This window comes from Canis aureus, chromosome 9, assembly GCF_053574225.1.
Source record: "Canis aureus isolate CA01 chromosome 9, VMU_Caureus_v.1.0, whole genome shotgun sequence".
NCBI lineage: Eukaryota > Metazoa > Chordata > Mammalia > Carnivora > Canidae > Canis > Canis aureus.
Window position 1 is genome coordinate 68,076,626 of NC_135619.1, and position 20,193 is coordinate 68,096,818.

The 20,193-nt window shown below is 44.3% G+C and overlaps 1 protein-coding gene and 1 long non-coding RNA gene across 7 annotated transcripts in view; both read left to right on the plus strand.

Moving 5' to 3' along the window:
• The window catches only part of TUNAR (transmembrane neural differentiation associated intracellular calcium regulator), a 46,280-nt gene extending 45,369 nt beyond the window's left edge, over positions 1–911 (plus strand). For all 3 annotated transcript variants that reach the window (XM_077910483.1, XM_077910485.1, XM_077910484.1), the window contains exon 2: positions 124–911. In XM_077910483.1, the coding sequence (XP_077766609.1) occupies positions 124–309 (186 nt within the window). In that variant the 3' untranslated portion in view covers positions 310–911. The remainder of the gene's footprint in view (positions 1–123) is intronic.
• Positions 912–7,140: 6,229 nt separating this feature from the next.
• LOC144321102 (uncharacterized) overlaps positions 7,141–20,193 on the plus strand; it is a 34,988-nt gene continuing 21,935 nt past the window's right edge. For all 4 annotated transcript variants that reach the window (XR_013386814.1, XR_013386817.1, XR_013386816.1 and 1 more), the window contains exon 1: positions 7,141–7,302. This is a non-coding gene — a long non-coding RNA (uncharacterized LOC144321102). The remainder of the gene's footprint in view (positions 7,303–20,193) is intronic.

Genomic DNA, 20,193 nt, shown 5'->3' on the forward strand with positions numbered 1-20,193 from the left:
TTTTTTGCTCCCACACATGCTCTAGTGCCCAGGCATGAAATCGCTTCCCACACCGGGTCTGCCCTGCTATGGAGAGGATGCTAGTAAATGATAATCTCTTGTGCTGCCTCTTTTCTATTACAGGTTAGCCTGGGGCGGAAGATAAAGACATTTGCCACCAAGATGGTAATCACGAGTGGAAATGAGGAGGACAGAGAGGGCCAGGAGAGAGAGAGTAAGGAAGAGAGTGTCTTGGCGATGCTGGGGATTATCGGGACCATTCTGAACCTGATTGTTATCATATTTGTATACATCTACACCACTCTGTGAATGGCCCAGAGGGTGCTTGGAGGCCTCGGGGTGGCCGCAAGATGGGAGTCCTGTGTGTTGACAGATCCGTGATCGGACGCTGCGCAAACAAGCAGGCTTGACCTACACACGCTGCTCAAGCAAATGCACCTTCGAACTTTATAAAAGGTCACAAATACAAACCAATCCTGCTGCAAGGAGCAGACACTAAAGCACAATGAATCCAACAAAACTCATTCACACGACAAGGAACTCAGCGTCTTTGGCCCGGAGCCCGAGAGAACACTTGGAAGACCAGCCTTTGACGCCATCAGTGAGCAGATGGGTGCAGAAACTCATGATCGCAGATCTCTGATGGATGTCACGCCTTGGGAGAGAGGAGCAGGGCGGTGCGGCTCGTGGGTGCGTCTCCCAGGACATGTGCTTCACCGTCACTCAACGAGCCGTTCAGGATGCGAAACCACAGGGGCAGCCCTTTGACAGACATCCCATCCATCAAAAGTGTCTAACTATTTGATACTGGGGAGATAACTTATTTTTCTTTTTTCATTGGCTTGACGTGTGTACCTGTTCATATCAAGGTTTATAAATCTATATTTTTAATAAATGTGCTCTATTTTTTAGCATGAACCAAATATTTGGAGAGGCACTCCTGGAGTCCTAGAGCTTTCCTTGGTTTTATCTGCTTCGTCCCGTAGACTGCAGGTGTTCTGTGGTATAACCATCCTAGTCCTGCTTCCAACATCTTGAGTCTTTTACCTTCTCTCTCTCTCCTCTCTTTCTCCTTCTCTCTCTCTCTTGGGCCTGGAGGACATTTTCCCATAATACCAGCCATGGTCCTGGTCGATGCATGTTTCCAGATTGTCCGTTGAGCGGCTTTTTGTTGTTTATATGGGAGATCTAAACCGATCGTGGGCATGTGGACCTTATTGCACCCATATCCTTATTGAGAATTTTGCATGAACAAGGGCTGAGTGATAGATCAGCTTCTCAGAAATGTAAAAAGGACAATCGGAAGGAGAGAGGGCAGCTGTATTGACAGGTCAACTCTGGGATGGAATAGTCAGCTTATACTTGTTGGCAGCATTATAATTTCGTTCTTGTGACCATTCGTTGACCAAATTCTTATTTTAATGGCCACATACCATGCAAGATGGGGGGGAACGGGTAAAGGCCAGTACGAGTGCATAATTCCCCCCTTAGCGCACTGCCTGGGACCTTTTACCATGTAGGTGGGGTGTAAGTGGCACGTGGGCTCCCCGCCATGAGAGCTCACGTGGGTGTTTCAGGCTGCAAGGACCCCCTTGTGACAGGTGACTTTTTAAGGACACAAGAGGGGGACAGAACGATCGCCCCCAAAAGATTGCTGTGCTTATTTTAAAATCTTCTGGTTTACACCCACATGGAGCTACGTCCTCCCTGGTAGGGATGGGTGAATATAGACAAATCTGCCCTGTTCTCGCAGCTCCCTGAGACGGGCCTTTGCCTGGCTGTGGCAGCGTGTCCTGACGAAGAGGGTTGCAGTTCCTTTTGCCAGTGCCAGACTTTTCCGTGGATGAAAAAAGCAGCAGCTTGCCTCGTTGGGTTCAAATGATGCCCAGGAGGTCTCTACCGCCAGATCTCTCCCTCCCCTTGTTGTGGCATCTGAAATTCCACCATTAGAGAGTCATTTCTTGTGCTCTTCTAAGGGACCAGGTTCTTTTATAAAGCAAATGCCCCTGAGCACGTGGCTCTGACATTATTCGTCAGGTGTCTTCTCTTCCCTACCAGAAGGAAGCAGACCTGCATTTAGGGCACGCTGTGTGCCGGACGCTGTGCCAAACACTTTGTATTCCTTAGGTCATTGAATTCCCCCTGTGACCCTATGAGGTGTGGGGTGGGTCTTTTCCCAGGATTGTAGAAGAAAGGGGGGCTCAGATCATGTGCCTGAAACCCCCGATCTGACTGATTCCTTAGCCCAGAGGGGAAATACACAGGAGGGGAAGGCGCAGAAAAGGGCCCTCGGGGTCAGGTCACAAATCGGATGGCTTTGCTAAGGGCCAGCTCTGTACACCTCCCTCCCTCTCCTCCATAAAAATAAATAACCCTTGGGAACGCCTTGGACAGAATATCATACAAATAAGGACGAGGGACAAGAGGCTGGTTAGAAATAAAATGGGATGTCGGGGGAGGGAGCTATCTACCGGGTTCTTTGTGATTCTAGAAAGACTGTATGAAAATTCTGAACAGTGAACAATAAAGGTGCAATGGATTAAAAAAAAAAAAACCTCTCCATGTCTTTTTTTTAAAACTTCACTGTCATTCCTTTGTCTGTTCTTACCTTTTATTTAAAGAACACGCACACACACACACACACACACACACACACACAAAACCAAATGCAACTCTTTTCAACAGAGACAGTTTTGTTTGGGCCTCAGAAGCCCCAGTGATTTTTCAAGTATGCTAATTCAAAACGTATTGAGGGGAAAAACTTTCCAACCCTCTGAGCCGCCTCCCTCCCATTGGTTCTTCTAGATTATTTTAATCCACAGCCTGCAAATAAAGCGGCCAGGCCTGTTGGGTGTGTGCCGGGCGCGAGGGGCCGCACTTTCCTGCGTCTCTGGCACGCCCGGTCTCAGTCCTCCTCTCACTTGGCAGGACCCAAGCACACACGCTGCTTACACTCGCAGCTTCCCTGAGGATCTGGAGGCGTCTTCAGGGAATCAGGAAGAGACTGCCAATGGCCCTGGGTCTTCAGTCCTAAGTGCTCTGAGCCCAGCTTTGGGATGCGAAGCGCTAAGCACAACCACACCAGGGGTTTGTGCTCTCCCCAGCACTTTGCCCCCAACCTGCAGGAACACCTCACAGCGATCCCCATGAGATGTGTGGGCTTATCCCCGTTTTACGAGGTGAAGGAAAAGGCTCTCCAGAAGGCTGATTTGTCCAAGTTTGCACAGTTAGGAAGCAGCAGAATCAGGCCTTCGACTCTGCATCCACTTGCCGTGAGCACCTCTCATGGCCTGGGCTGCGGGGCTGGGCGCCGCTGGAGTCTGGCTGGTCCGGGCTCAGAGCACACTGATCCCCAATCCCCCATCTCCTGCAGCTGGTGGTCCCCCGGGCAGCGTGGCAGAATTGATGCATCTCATTTCTACCCCCAGGAAAAAAACTCAGAAGGCCCAGTCCTGGCAGCAGAGGAGGTCTGGAGCTGCAGAGTGCTTGCCTGGGGCCCGAATCCCACTTTAGGCTCTTAGGAGTGGGCAGTCCACACCAGCTCTGCTGGCCCTGGTGTTCCTCACAGGGGCGATAATGGTCTCCAGAGTCCGTCAGGTGGATATGTTTACATCATTTAACTGATGCAGGAAGTGTGATGGGCAAGGTGAGTCTACTGGGCAGAGGCCCAGGGACTGACTGTGAGCTCGCACAGCAAGGTGCTGGACCTAAGTTCTAGGGATGGCTGCCCGAGAATGGCATTGAGACCCCAAAGAAAGAGCCCCGGGGAGCCTGAGGCTCAGTGGAGGGGACAGGATGCCTCAAACACCTTCAAATTCACTGTGAGGGACGCAGACTCTGTGAAGGCAGAGGGAGAGGCTTGGGGTCCCTCGGATTCTATGGGATGGGGGGGTGCAGGACAAAGAGACCATTTCCCTAGGATTTTTTTTCTTTTTCTTTTTTTTAACCCATAAGCCACTGAAACCCAGACAAGATCAAGTCCCTTAGTCACATAACTCGAGAGTCCAGAGATGTCAAGGGAAGTCTGGTGAAAGAGAAATCTCCATAAAGAGATTTTTTTTTTCTTTTAAAAAGAGCTTCCTGGATATTGGCTGGGCCCCAAGGCTTTTTCCCAGTACATGTTCTGTGATTTCTATGCAAAGCGAGTGGCTTCTCAGCGAATCCTGAGCTCCGTGCCCACCTTGTCCTCCGGAATGTACCATCCCAACCCCCCAGAAAGCACAGCTCTTGGGTGCTCTCCTGCAGGGAGGGCTGAGCCTCTTTATGCTCTAACATAAAGGACCTTTCATTATTACTTGTCTTCTCATGAGTCACAAATGCATGGTCACAGTTGAAAAGAATTGATACTTAAAAAAAAAATTCTGGGGGATCTCTGGGTGGCTCAGCAGTTTGGCGCCTGCCTTTGGCCCAGGGCGCGATCCTGGAGTCCCGGGATCGAGTCCTGTGTAGGGTTCCTGGCATGGAGCCTGCTTCTCCCTCTTCCTGTGTCTCTGCCTCTCTCTCTCTCTCTCTCTCTCTGTATCTCTCATGAAAAAAAAAAATTTGCATTTTTCTAAATTAAAATAATCTCCAGATATTGCCACCCAGAATCAAGTTGAGTTTTACTGCATACATATAGACCAGGTGGCTCGCACAGCTGTTTGGTGAGACCATTTTCCTTGCAATATTAAAATGCTGTTGCCTTTCGGCAAGGCACACTGTTTAGAACATCATCCCGACACTCCCTGTTATAAAGGACAGCTTCCCTTGTTTCTCTTACTTGCTGGGTCCAAAGGCATTCTAGATGCCCATCCTCAGCAGCCATCCAGACTCTTCCTCATGAGTAGGTTGGATGTTGTAATTAACACAAATGGAGCCACGCTGTGAACACAGCTCCCAGATACTTTGTCATTAAGGATCAAGACTGTCCTCGCATATGAGTGAATCTTGGGATTCTGTTGAGAGGTGCCCTCACCGAGGTCCCTGTTTTCTTGCTGTTGGATTTTTAGGTTGTTGACAGTATTCACTATGAACCACTCAGCCTTCTCTTTAAAGCATCCCAAGCGTTCTGGGAAGACCCCTTCGAGAGGCGTCGGTGGCTTCCTTCACGACAGCTTCAAGGACGCTGTCTGAAGGAGTCATTCTCCCAAACTAAAGTGGCAATGGGGATCCTCCGGATGCTCAGGCAACATGCACCCACTCTGGTCCCAGCTCCAGAGTGGACCCTCACCGAGTCTTTAGAGACTTCCAGGTGGTCAGGCATGTTTGCAAGTGGTTTGCAATTGGAACCCCCGGTGATGAGCTTGGCCAGGACCCCGGGACGCAGGTGGTTGTGCTGGTCTTAGATGGACCTCACCATCTCTTCAGCTGGGTTTCCTCATCTGTCAAAAGCTGACAGTGACACCCATATCCCAAGTCATTGGAAAGTCAAATGAGACAATGCAGAGAGAGCTCCCAGCAGAATGCCTGGGAGAGCAGATGTGCTGTCTTGACGCCACTGTATACATTGAGGGATAGCAAGTCATAGGAAGTCTTTCAATTAAAATGTCAATCTCTCACTGTTTCCCTCCCCCTCCTGCCTCCCTCTCTCCCTATTTCTCTTTCTCCCTCTTTTGCTCCCTGTCTCCCACCCTTCCTCTCCTCTTAGCACCTGGGCCTCAGTCCGCTTTCCTGTGAACATTGCCATCGGCCATGCGTGACCTTGGGGCTCTCTCTTCCCATCAGCTGCCTGCAGAGGATCAGAAAGCCCACTGGTGGCCTTGTTTCCTTGTTCTCTGCAGAAACAACCCCATCCACGTGTAAGCACCTTCCTGAGAGCTACTTAGGGCGCCCAGACTGGCTTCCATAATATCACACACTGGGAAGAGAAAGTTCCAGAGGCCTAATTCCTGATTCCCTCTCTGAGAGTGCTCTCTAGAAGACCCCATTGCTTCCACCTCCCTAAAGGCAGAATTTCTGTGATGAGACTCCCCAGAAAGACCCCCTTGTGAGTTGGGGCATCGTCTGACTTCACTACATAATGATTCTTCCTTTTCATGGGAAGCAGATGGAAGGAACAGACCACTGATATTTTCCATTGTTCGTAAACACGTTACACAAAATTGTACACACTTCTGGAAGAAAAAGGGCTACATATTGCTGTGAGAAGCAAGATCACAAAATTTATCTGTGAATTTTTCCCTGCAAGAGTCTTTGTTAAGGGGCATGTTTGCTAGACAATAATGGGGGAATTCAGCAGAATAAGAGTCAGATTCAGTGCTTCCACAGCAGAGTAATCAAGGGTCAGCGCACCTCCCTGCCTGGGATAACAGCCTGCCAGGTACATAGGCTTGGCCTTAAAGCCTGGACCTTCAACTCTATTGCCTGTCCTGGTCACTGAGAGGACAGCACAACTCAATGTCCTGTTCAGACAGTAGAGGCATCCCACCTCCCAGCCAAGGGCAGGAAGCAGTAGGATAACAGCTGAACAGTCTTAAGCATTACAATTAGTAAAAAAAGAACAAAAAAACAAAAAAAACAAAAAAACAAAAAAGGAAAACGTCTCTAGTCTCTGTCTTATTGGGACTAAAGGAATCAAAGTTAGAACAAACAGAGAGATGGGTCAGCCTTAATTCTGATAAGATCCAAAGACCACTCCCCAAATCCTCCCTACCTGTAAGCCACCATCTTCCTTTTCATCAGGAAGGGGTCACTCCTGTCATGAAAGGCCAAAGGCACAGAACGACGGTGATCCATTGGTGTGGACCAGCTACAAATTCAAGCTTCTGAGGTGCTTGTACATCACTTAATTTGTGGGACCTCCAGCCCAGGAAAGGTCAACTTCAGGCACTTCCTCACAAACCTGCGTATTCTAGAAGAAACTTGTAGGTTCCACTGGAGTCCATACATGGTTAGCTTACCTAACCCCTCGGTCAGCTCCCAAAGAGACTCATGTCTCTCCCTTAGAGAGAGACTCATGTCTCCCTTAGAACAGGAGTCAGGAGACACCTCACAGCACTGTTGTCCTTCCTGTGGTTATCGCCCTCCCCCTCTTCTTGCCATCTGAGCCCTCTATTGTCCCAGCCTGTGAAGTCATGATCTGACCTGGCTGGCTATGTTCTCGCTTTGGTCACTTTGTGCTTCGTTCTGAGGAGTCTATGTTAATGTTTTTAGCTCTGAAGACTCTGCTGTAGAACTTTGGATTCTGAAGTTCTAAGACTGCTTCACTATTAAAGAGATGTGTGAACTCGGCTTCAATGGAACGCTCTGGGTTGGTGTTGGCTGGGCCACCAGAACTGGGCAACAGTTCTTTTGTATCCCACCTCCCTCTGGAAAACTCAGCGGGTAAGTACATTGACTTGGGTATTTAAGCAATAAATGTGTGCAGAAATCCCATCAACTCACTCCTCACCAATGAGTATCCCCTCGCTTTTTCTGAGAGCCAGGAAGTCATCCAGAAATGAAGCTGGGGTACAGGACCTGACAAATAGGTGTTTCAGTTCCAGATCTGCTACTGATCAATCATAGATCTTAGGCTGGAAACTTGATGTTTTAGAACTTCGATTTTCTAGTCATGAATTTAATAAATCTGCTCCCTCAGTGTAATTGTGTAGATTACATTTCTATGTAATATCATTTGGGGAACTAAAGAATGTAAGCTTCTATGAACTATTAACAACAATTAAAAAGTATGTGTATTTAAAACTTTTTTTCTACTAAGGAATGATGGTAAGGATACAGAAATCAGATTCAGTAATGTTTCAAAATCCTTTTTTTATTTTTTTTATTTTTTTAAAGATGTATTTGTTTGTTTATTTATTTATTTATTTATTTACTTATTTATGATAGACATAGAAAGAGAGAGAGGCAGAGACACAGGAGGAGGGAGAAGCAGGCTCCATGCCGGGAGCCCGACGTGGGACTCAATCCCGGGACCCCAGGATCGCACCCTGGGCCAAAGGCAGGCGCTAAACTGCTGAGCCACCCAGGGATCCCCTGAATCCTTTTTTTTTAAATAAAGATTTTATTTATTTATCCATGAGAGAGAGAGAGAGGCAGAGATATAGGCAGAGGGAGAAGCAGGCTCCATGCAGGGAGCCCGACATGGGACTCGATCCCAGGTTTCCAGGATCACACCTTGGGCTGAAGGCAGTGCTAAACCGCTGAGCCACCTGGGCTGCCCTCAAAATCCTTTTATGGACAAAATTAACTATGTAGCTTCACCTGGGATGATGGCAAAGGTCTATTTAATTGAAGAAATTAAATATTAGGGATTTGGAAGTAGCTACATATTGAAGTGTGAGCACAATGAACTCTTCATAAGGAATCTGAGATTTTAGCTCTGTCTTCTACTCACACACACAAAAAAATGAGCACAGGAAAAATCTTAGGACGACAAAGGTATGGGTGTTGCAAATAACATGGCAGGATGGGAAAGTGTTTACATTTCCTGTATAGACCGAACTTGTCATATACTTTAATCCCTGTATTCCAAGCGATCCTCAGAAGAATCCTTGTGGAGTGGATGGGGCAGGAGACCAACTGTCACTCAATCGAGAATTAGCCACATCCTTCTTGAATCCCTAGACCAGTGTTTCTGTCCCCTATGCTAGGAGAAGACAGAGCCACAGTCATGGCTGCTAAAAGGGGTCACCACAGTGCTCTTGGTCAGCTATAGTAGATGGCACTTAGATTCCTGAGGTATATCATTTCTCTGAGCTTCAGCTCATCTGTAAGATTGGATGATACTTTGCAAAGATCTGGTAAGGATTTCTAGATCATGTTTGCCCAATGCCTATCAGGTACTTGGCACATAGAAGGTACTTACTGAATGGGAGTTACTACCATTATTTCCCTAACACATAGGAATAAAGAACTTGATTCAGCTCCTTTGTGATCGGCTTCAGTAACCACTTCTTCCAACACAGCATTCTAGATCCTTTTTCCTAAGTGATCTCACATTGGAAAATGTAAGGAGTTGAAAGCTTCTACTACCTACTAGCTGTATGACCTTGAGACAAATGACTTGTCTGAGCATTTTTTTTTAGAGGGGGTATTGCTACCTGAATAGAATCTTCAGGAATGGATAGGGACATACCAAGATTTAGTGTTTGTAGCTTACTCTTGTTAGCTAGTTCCCATGCCATATGGGTGAGTAGATATTTTATTTTATTTTTTTGAGTAGATATTTTAGATGATCACTTTGCCTCCATCTGTTACCTTATCTTCAGGCTTCCCACAAAGGACCAGTACACTCCTCCACCTCTAGCACTATATCCCCAGCTTCTGTCAGCCCCCACTGCCTGCTTCTTTCCAGGTAGAAGAATCATTGAGAAAAATCTCCTGCAAAAGTTCTTATGATTGATCCAGCACTGATCCCTATTACAGGATATGCCATTCACGATGCCCAACTTCTCTTTCTAGCTGAGGCAGTCTCACCAATTGTACTCTACACAAAGCGATACCAGACTCTTCTTGGCTCAGGGATAGCCATCAAAAGTCCAAGGATGGACACTTGACCCATAGGTAGCCTTTCCACTGACAGGACACTTGCTTCATGTAGCCCGACTCAGAAAGTTGGACTGGGCCAATGTAATTCCCAAGAGATATAAATAGGAGTTTCTGATGAATGGATAAAGAAGCTGTGGTCTATGTATACAATGGAATATTCCTCAGCCATTAAAAATGACAAATACCTACCATTTGCTTCAACGTGGATGGAACTGGAGGGTATTATGCTGAGTGAAATAAGTCAATCGGAGAAGGACAAACATTATATGGTCTCATTCATTTGGGGAATATAAAAAAATAGTGAAAGGGAATAAAAGGGAAAGGAGAAAAATGAGTGGGAAATATCAGAAAGGGAGACAGAACATGAAAGACTCCTAACTCTGGGAAACAAACTAGGGGTGGTGGAAGGGTAGGTGGGTGGGGGGTGGGGGTGACTGGGTGACGGGCACTGAGGTGGACACTTGACGGGATGAGCACTGGGTGTTATTCTGTATGTTGATAAATTGAACACCAATAAAAAACAAATTTATAAAAAAAATAAATAAATAGGAGTTTCCAAGAAAGACCCAGTCAAAAAGAGAAATATATTGAGAGCTTTCATGACATAGACAAGGCTGGGAAAATCTTAGGAACCGTGTACACAGCCTGAAGGCGTGAGTACGGTGGTCAGAAGAGGCAAATGAAACATACGGACAGTGTGATAGATTGAATTACTGCTTTTGATTTTTTAGTCCTATATGGTAGTGTAATATGCTCTCTTTTCCTCTTCCACCCCCCACAGTTAATGCTTCAGCCTTTACTTTGGGTTTGGCTACATAACTTGCTTTGGCTAAAAGAATGCTAGTGAGCATGATCCAAGTAGAGTTTTAGAATTTGCTTTTGCCTTTGGGTTTTCGCTTTAGAGCTTGTGACATAGTCATGAGAGAATATACTCTGGGTATCTGCTGCCACTGCAACCTGAGTCGGAAAATAAGCCACCAGGATCAGAGTTTCCCCAGCCACCCTGCAGCCTGAGCCACCCTTGTGAATCTGAAGACATGCGATGAGAAATAAGTCATTGCTGTTGTATACCACTGAGCTTCTATGGTTGTCTCTAATCAATAGCTGACTAATACAGGCAGAGCAAGGTGGTTATACCATGGCAGAGAGAGAAGCTTTTATTTTTGGCACTTCCATCATGGACTTTCCCCGAACCTGGCAGTGCCCTCATTCTTCCTCTCGGATTTTCACAGAGCTCTCTCTCTCTCTCTCTCTCTTTTTTGTATTTGTGCATTAAATTATTTTTTATGGTTTTATTAACATGGACACAACATGCACATAAGCTGTCTATTCATTTTCTTCACTGTGCAGCCTGGCATTTGGATTAGTGATTTTGATGACCAGCTGCGCTGTTCTTTCCACAGTGGCTTTGTGGTTCTTGGAGGAGACACCGTGACCAATCTCTACACAGTAGATTTGTTGCAGATCAGCAGCACTTCAAGTTCCTTGACATTGTCAACTAGGAGCTTCCAGAAGCCACTGGGTAGCATGGGCTTTGTTTTCTTGTTGCTCCTGTAACCAGTATTGGGTGTCAAGATCTGGCCCTTGAATCTTCTGCTCACCCTATTGTCAGTGCTTCTGGGTTTCTGCCAGTTGCACTTAATTTTGACATATCGGTCTGACTTGTGCCAGATGAACTTCTTGGTCCTCTTTTTTTTTTTTAATTTTTTTCTTGGTTCTCTTTTTAATGATCTTGGGCTTCACCAGAGGTTTGAGGGTGGCCGTGATGCTGACTAGGAGAAGGTTGGGACCTCCACAGGCAGCACCAAGGAAGTGAGTGTAAGCTTTATTTTTATTTAAGAAAATAGTCTTGTGAGAGACAGACTCAGTTTGAGGGTCTACAGTTTCTACAACATGGGGCCCTCCTTGAGAAAAAGACACAGAATTACAAACACAAAACTAGGTGCTGACGTAAACCCTTATTTATAATGATAAATACATGACAACAAATTACTGGATTTTAAAAATCTGAGCAGACTTCTTACTTCTGGCCAGATGGAGTAACTGATACCAGACCAACCCTCTTGCCATAAACAATTAAAAACTAGACAAAAGGGATCCCTGGGTGGCGCAGCAGTTTGGCGCCTGCCTTTGGCCCAGGGCACGATCCTGGAGACCCAGGATCGAATCCCACATCAGGCTCCCGGTGCATGGAGCCTGTTTCTCCCTCTGCCTATGTCTCTGCCTCTCTCTCTCTCTCTCTGTGACTATCATAAATAAATAAAAATTTAAAAAAATAAAAATAAAAAAATAAAAAATAAAAACTAGACAAAATATATGAACCGACTGCTTCCAACATCATCAGGCAACAGGCAACACAGGGCTGATCCCTAAGAGAAGGGAAATACATGAGATGAGCCACTACACACCATTATCTCTCACTAACATAGATGCAAAATCCTTAGAAAATTCATAGATCACATTCAGCAATATATAAAAAGAATAATAAGTGACCACAAAGCAAATGTAATTGTTCTCAGAAATGTAAAGTTGGTTTTACATCTAAAAACCACTCATTGTCGTTCACCATATAACAATAAAAGAGGCAAAACATGATCCTCTCATCCCAATAGATGCAGAAAAAGCAGTTGGCAAATTCCACACCCATTCATGATTTTTTGAAAAAAGATGTTTGTAAGTTAGGAACATATGCAAACTTTCTTTTTTATTCTTTAAAGATTTATTTATTTGAGAGAGAGTGTGTGGACAAGGAGGGGCACAGAGAGAGAGGGAATCTGAGTGTGGAGCCCACTGAGTGTGGAGCCCGATGTAGGCCTTGATCTCCTGATCCTGAGATCATGACCTGAGCTGAAATCGAGAGTTAGATGCTTAACCAAATGAGCCACCCAGGTACCCCATAAGCAAACTTTCTAAAGGTGTTAAAGGATGTATAATAAAATCCATTGATAAAATTACTAATCAATGGCCAAAAACAATGCTTTCCCCCTAAAATTGGGACAAAATGCCAATGCAAAAAATATTAAGTAATCAAAAGTAAATTAAAAAATATGGGCAACAACTGCTCATCGAAATGACAGGTTTTTGCTAAAAGACATTTCAAAAGATCTAAATAAATGGAGAGATATTCCACATTCATGTATTCAAAGAGTAACATTGGTAAGATTTCAGTTTTCCCTATGTTTGACCTATCATTCCACACAGTCCCTATCAAATTCCAGCAGCCTTTTGGGTAGTAATTGACAAACTGATTCTAAAATGTATATGGATATTCAAAGGACATGTAAAAGCCCAAATAATTTTTTAAAAGAAGAATAATTATGAGGATTTACACCACTCAATTTCAGGACCACTCAAAATTACAATTAACAAAATGTTGTGGTCTTCGTATAAAGTGCAACAAAGGGATCAACAGAACAGAGTAGAAAATCCGGAAGTAAACCTGTAGGTCAACTGATTTTTGGCAAAGGTGCCAATGCACTTTAGTGGAAAAATTTAAATCTTTTCATGTGCTCAATCAACTGAAAATCCGTATCGGGAAAAAACTTGAACCTTGACTTTCTATCTCATACAAATAATGCAAAATTCACTTGACATGAGTCAAAGGCCAGTGTAAAGACTAAATCTATAACACTTCTACAAGAAAACCCAAGGGAATATCTTTCCACCTTAGGATAAACAAAGAATTCTTGGAGAGGGCACAGAATGCACTTACTAAAAACAGTAAATTGATAAATCATACTTCATAAAATTTAAATCTTTTATTCATCGAAAGACACCAGTAGAAGATGAATAGTCAAGACACAGACTAAAAGGAAATATTCACAGTACATTTATCTGACAAAGGACTTGTAATCAGACTATATGAAGATCTTATACAAATCAATAATAAGGACAACTCACTTTTTAAAAATGGGCAGAAGGCTTGGACAGACATCACACAAAGGAAGACATACAAATAACCAATCATGAAAACTTCCTTAATCATCAGGGAAATACAAATTTAAAATACCAACCACACACCCACATTTTGTATAAAGCTTTCCCATATTGTTTGTGTCTCCTGAGCCTCCAAAAATATTCACCAGGCTCTCTGAGATGTCATCCACAGTGCAAGGGTTGTACAGTTTCATAAAACATGGATTTTTTCCTTGCTCCAAAAGTCCAAGTTGTCATGTGCACTTAAAACCACCCAACCATGAGACTCTGGAAGCTTGAAAGAATCAGAAATTCTGCAGATAAGCTTCTTTCTTATATATTTCAAACCGTATTTCTCCTCCATTATTAACCACATGCATCTGGTGCTGGTGCCATAAATCATGTTCATATTGGGAATCCATCTCTGGCTTTGCACTTTTCGTCATAATGCCAGTTAAGTCAGTTAAATGAGAAGCAATTTTCCTGGAAGCTCTTCCTGCATTGGGCAAGCTAGTAATAGCTTAACTATATATGGAAGTAACTATGAATGACATACATTTATCTCACAAAACTAAAAATAAATGTGTCCCTAACTCAACATCCTTTTAGCCAGATACCAAAAATGTCCACAGCCACTCCAATGTCACCTCATACAGAAGGAGATGTGACAGAGGGGAAGTCAGATTGGAAAGAGACAGCAGCACTAATTGTGGTTAAAATATTTTACTTTTATAAAAACATATGGCCTGGTGAACACATTGTTGGCACCTCACCAAGGGCCTTATAAAAAGTCTGTTAGTTCATGGGAAATCTGGATCTTACAGTGGACACCTACTATCTCGTAGGCAACCACCCACATGCCCAGCATTGAGTGGTCTGGGGATAGTCACCTGACCCAAGTGGGGGCAATTAGAACTAAAGATCCATCCCTTCAATGGCACAGCTGTGAGATGCCAGCAGAGATCATCATCATCATCATCTTCGACAAAATTTACTGACCACTCCATAGTATTTGTAATACTATTTATATTTTATGCAACAGGCTTCAATATCTGCGTTATACAGATGGGAACACCGAGGCTCGAAGAGGTAAACAGGCCTGCTGATGGAACAGAGCTAGTAAATAGAAAAGCTGCAATTTGAGGGTTCCATGCTTCATTGGTGCTCTACATTGACCCTTTGATTTCTGCTGTGGGAGAAAGCTGACCTGAAAGAGTAGAGCCCACGTGCAATAAGACACAAAGATGAGTAGGAGGCCTTCAGGCTCCTGGGCTGTGGTTCTGGGAACTTAGAAACATTTTGTGTTAATCTCCACCAGCAATCAAACGTCTTCTCACACTCTGTTAGGGTCTATGTGCAATAGGATAGGAGGAAGAAAAGATACGAACCTATCCTGAGATCCTGCTGACCCAAACATTAAACATTACCTTCTCTTCCAGCCATCCTTTATTTAACACTTCTGGTTACAAAATGCTGGTTTTGTTTTGCTAGATGCTGTGGACCTTCCTCAGCATCTGAACCCCTCTCTGTCCAGCTTGCAAGGACCCGTGAATTAACAATTACGTACACACAGCTAGGGGACCTTCAGCATCCTCTAGTCCACCCCTTCTGTTTTACAGTTGGGGAGACAGGCACAGGCAGGGGAAGTGACTAGCCCAAAGTCACACTCTGAGTAGGTGGCATAATCAGATGAGAACTACCTACCTGCCTAATGACACCAGGTGAAAGGGCCAGACCTGGTGTGGTTCCTACTTTGCAGGCTGCTCTGGACTACTGGCTGGCTACCTCTGTAGAGGATGCTGTTGCCAGCTGGTGGAAAGAAGACACAACCCATTTGCCTGATGTCACTTGGAAATGTGGCATTCCTTCCTGCCAAGTAATGTGAAATATTTATTTTCTTTGTTAACAGCTGGCCCCTAGTTTTTATGCCCTTGAGTCCCCATCTAAGTGGAGAATATATATTGGGTTCCTAAGTCTGGCATGCAGACTGTCAGATGTATAAAGAACCAGATTTGTTCTAAAACCCAGACTTGTGCAAACCCTTCTAAATGCCCATCCATGGACTATAACTCCAAATTTTTGGCACAATCCTCCTCATAGGGCTGTGTAGCTTGTCAAGCTACAATGAAGATGGAATTGAGTGTAGAGAATATGGCAGGGAGGCCTGGGCAATGCCAGCTGACCTCAATTCAAGGGGCAGGAGAATGGAGCTATGACTGATCAGGAGATTGTAGAGGACAGTGATTAAGACCAAGGTCTTAGAGTTCAACCCCTTGGTTTAGATCCCGTCTTTACTATTTACTAACCAGAAAACCTTGGCAAGTTACTCAATCCCTTTGTGCTTTAATGATCTTGCTTGTGAGGTGAGAGTATACACCTGTACAGCCTGTTGCATAGCTGTGTTATGAGAATTAAATGAGTTTTTGTACGTGTGAATAACCAAGAACAGTGATTTGCTGTTATGATGAAGGACCTTCTATGGCTCTATGCAATTCACAGCCTCCTTGAACCTTAATCACATCCCCATGAAATGCTTCTAAAGTCATAGTAATGAAAACACAAGGACTCAGGAATGAGGTACCCTTCCTTGCCCGCCATCCCGTGGGCAGACCTTCCAGATCTCCATCATTCATTCTGATCCTCTCTAAGGTATCTTAGCTTTCAGGTCAAGCTATCTTAGAGTTGGCTTATTTCCAACTTTCCCCTGTAGCTAGTACACAAAAATTATATAATGGGACATCTAATAGCTTTGACTGAGGCGCCGAGGTACACTGTTGTACATTGGTACATATTTGATGTCAAAGTGGGTGTTGAGACAGCCCCTTGCTCACACTGGGGTATGAAAGGGCCAAGCATGGAGCTTGGGAAAGAGTCTGCATGGAGCAGGTCTTTGGGAAGGGACGAGGGGTAATGCATCCCGTTTTTCTGGAGGATGAGCAGTGTCTTCCTCTTCACTTAAAAGAGAGTCTTCAAGGATATGACTCAGAGAGTAATGGGAGTATCTGCAGGCTGAAAGTAGGTGACACAGAAGACTAGTGTCTTAAGGACAAGGGTTTAACTGGCCATTGGTACACACCAACAGAGTGTGGTTAGGTTGGGACTGGCTGCATTCAGTTTGTCAGGACATCAGAAGTGTGGTTCCCATCTGCTACTTAAGTGACATTGGAATGACAGCCGGGAGAGCCCATTTCCAATCCTGCCCAAGAGGACCATCTGGAGGGGCAACGGACTTCTACAAAAGGAGTCTTATGGAGGAGTTTGCCAAATATAGAAGCTGGGGACAGTTAGAGGAAGGTACTTTGGTGGGGGAATGAGAGGTAAGTGGTCTTTCATACTGGAGTGGGATGAAGTCTCTGAAGAATCCACAGAAGTGCCCTCTGGGAGAAAGAATCAGGTTTAGAAATCCTCCAGGCTCAGCAAGCATGAACCAGCTGTTTCAAAGGCCAAAGTCAGTTAAGAGAAACAAAACAGAATGGAGCAGGAGCTCATGACTAGGAACAGTGCAGAGCTGTTACCTCCTTTAGCCTGAAAGCACATGGAAGGGAGAAGTCTCCAGAGCCCAGATGGAGTAGCTGCAGGGGATAGCTGCTTGACAGGAGCTGTGGAGACTCTGACCACCCAGGCAGTATAGCAGGGAGGGAGCTGGTGGTTCTCCTCTTCACTCCTCTCCCACTCCCTGGCCTCCTGCTAAAACTTCCTATGAGGTGGACCAACTAGAAGTCAGAAGACCAGGATACCTGTTGATGGTTTATGCAGGTCAATGAAGGAATTGGCTGGAGAGTGAATCTAGGAGGCCAGTGGAAGATTCTAGCACACACAGCATCCTTGGCCTGCTTCCTTGGAAGCCTGTCAATCTATCACTTCTAACATCAGCAGGGCTTTGAAGGTCATGTGACTGAAAGAGAAGCTCAGGAAAGGTAGAGACTTTAAATGTCTGGTATATACTGGAGCTCTGGCACCAGGAACAGTGTCTGCCATACAGTAGTCATTGATTGAATGAATGAATGAATATTCTCCCTCATGCATGGAAATTACCCCTAAAGCTGAAGGGATATGGTGTCTAAGACAAATAATATCCACAATATCCGTAATATCCTCAGCTGGGAATGAGGATCCATGGGTAGATTTTAAAGAAGGGTCATGGCTTGGTCTGAGTTGTGTTGTAGGAACATAACTCTTGCTGGAGCGTGGAGATGGATTCAGGTAGTAGGAATCAGGCTCAGGGAGGTAACTCAGTTCAGAACTTAGTTGAGGTCAAAGACACTCTGGACATAGTCCAGGACCAGAGCAATGAGAATGGAAAACATTGAGGGAAGAGTGAGAAACATGGAGTAGCCTGTTGACTGGCACTCTGGGAATTCCTGGAGAGCCCTCTGCATGTTGTCTGGGAAATGATACCCTGCAGAGTCCTGTCCTTGATGTCTCTGACTTTAGGTACAGCAGCCTGAAGCCATATTATTCATTGTGGAATATGTGCCTAGCGATCAGCATGTATAATCTCATTTAAGACTTGCGGTAGCCCAGAAGGCTAGGTATGATTATCCTTATGTCACAGACAAGGAAACAGGAGCACATAGAGGGTAAATCACTTCCCAAGTGAGTGACAAAGCTGGGGCTTGAACCAGGATTGTCTGATAGCAAAGGCTTTGAGATTTGGGGGACCTTGGCTTCATGTTGCTAAGAACTTCCACTGTTTGTCCCCTGAAATGTAAAGCAGGAACGGACTGACCTCCCAGGACTGGAATCACATGTGCATTCCAGGAAAGACCCCAGTGGCCCATTGTACATATCCCTTGCATTATTTTCTTCCTTTTTGAAACGTTTGCAATTCTGGCAGGTGCCCCCACCCCCACTCCACTGCGCCCACAGAACTGACGCAGCAGCCTGCAGTGGAATTTCTTACACAGCCTCTGTGAGCCCTTCCTCCAACACCTGAAGTTAGCATCTTCTGAAACTGCACCATCTACTGAGTTGCTTACTCATGTAGCCAAGCTGTATGGATCACCAGGCACTGTGCTCAGCTAGAGGCTCTGGATATGATTATGACGTGGTCTCTGGCCATGAGGAGGAGCTAAGTTATAGACCAGTAGGGGAAACAGAGTGGTCATCATCCTATTACCCAGGAAGCTTCGTGAGCCAGTGTGAAATGGAAAATAATGGAAGCTTTCATAGAAATGTGACACTTGAAGAATGAGTAGGGTTTGGTCATGGGATTAAAGGTGCAAGGTGTTCTAGGCAGAGGAGACATCAAACACAAAGATACCAAAAGGAAAGAAACAATGAGGCTGTCTCCAGCCCCAGGGAAGACCTACTGGCACATATGTCTATTGCCAGAACTTTCTACCACTATGTCAGAACACTGGGTTGTCCAGAACCTAGCAGTTTGGTGGTTTTTAATTTTTTTTTTCAGATAAATAGACTTGATTTATTTGTTTATTTCCTTAACAGACTTAAGGTGGGCAGAATTTGATTAATCATTATCCTTGTTCCTTTCTGTCATTACCTGTTCAAGTTTGAATCACTTGTAATCATTTTAGAAAAAGTATTTATTATTATAGTTGACATATAATGTCTCATTAGTTTCAGGTGTATAACAGAGTGATTCAATAATTCTTAAAAAATGTTTTTTTAATTTAAAATTCTTTAAGTAAACTGTATACCCATCATGGGACTTGAACTCATGACCCTGAGTTCAAGAGTCACATGCTCGGGGTGCCAAGAATACTTTATCCAGCAAGGCTCTCATTCAGAATAGAAGGAGAGATAAAGAGCTTCCAAAACAGGCAGGAACTGAAAGAATATGTGACCACCAAGCCAGCTCTGTAAGAAATTTTAAGGGGGACTCTTAAAATTCCTCTTTAAGAAGTCCAATGGAACAATCCACAAAAACAGGGACTGAATAGGTATCATGATGACACTAAACTCATATCTTTCAATAGTAACTCTGAACGTGAATGGGCTTAATGACCCCATCAAAAGGTGCAGGGTTTCAGACTGGATAAAAAAGTAGGACCCATCTATTTTCTGTCTACAAGAGACTCATTTTAGACATAAAGACACCTACAGCCTGAAAATAAAAGGTTGGAGAACCATGTACCATTCAAATGGTCCTCAAAAGAAACTAAGGGTAGCCATCCTTATATCAGATAAACTAAAATTTATCCCGAAGACTGTAGTGAAAGATGAAGAGGGACACTATATCATACTTAGAGGATCTACCCAAGAAGAGGACTTAACAATCATCAATATATATGCCCCAAATGTGGAAGCTGCCAAATATATCAATCAATTAATAACCAAAGTTAAGACATACTTAGATAATAATACACTTATACTTGGTGACTTCAATATAGGGCTTTCTACACTTGATAGGTCTTCTAAGCACAACATCTCCAAAGAAACAAGAGCTTTAAATGATACACTGGACCAGATGGATTTCACAGATATCTACAGAATTTTACGTCCAAACGCAACTGAATACACATTTTTCTCAAGTGCACATGGAACTTTCTCCAGAATAGACCACATACTGGGTCACAAATTAGGTCTGAACTGATACCGAAAGATTGGGATCGTCCCCTGCGTAATCTCAGACCATAATGCCTTGAAATTAGAACAAAATCACAACAAGGAATTTGGAAGGATTTCAAACACGTGAAGGTTAAGGACCATCCTGCTAAAAGATGAAAGGGTCAACCAGGAAATTAAGGAAGAATTAAAAAGATTCATGGAAACTAATGAGAATGAAGATATAACCTTTCAAAATCTTTGGGATACAGCAAAAGCAGTCCTGAGGGGGAAATACATCGC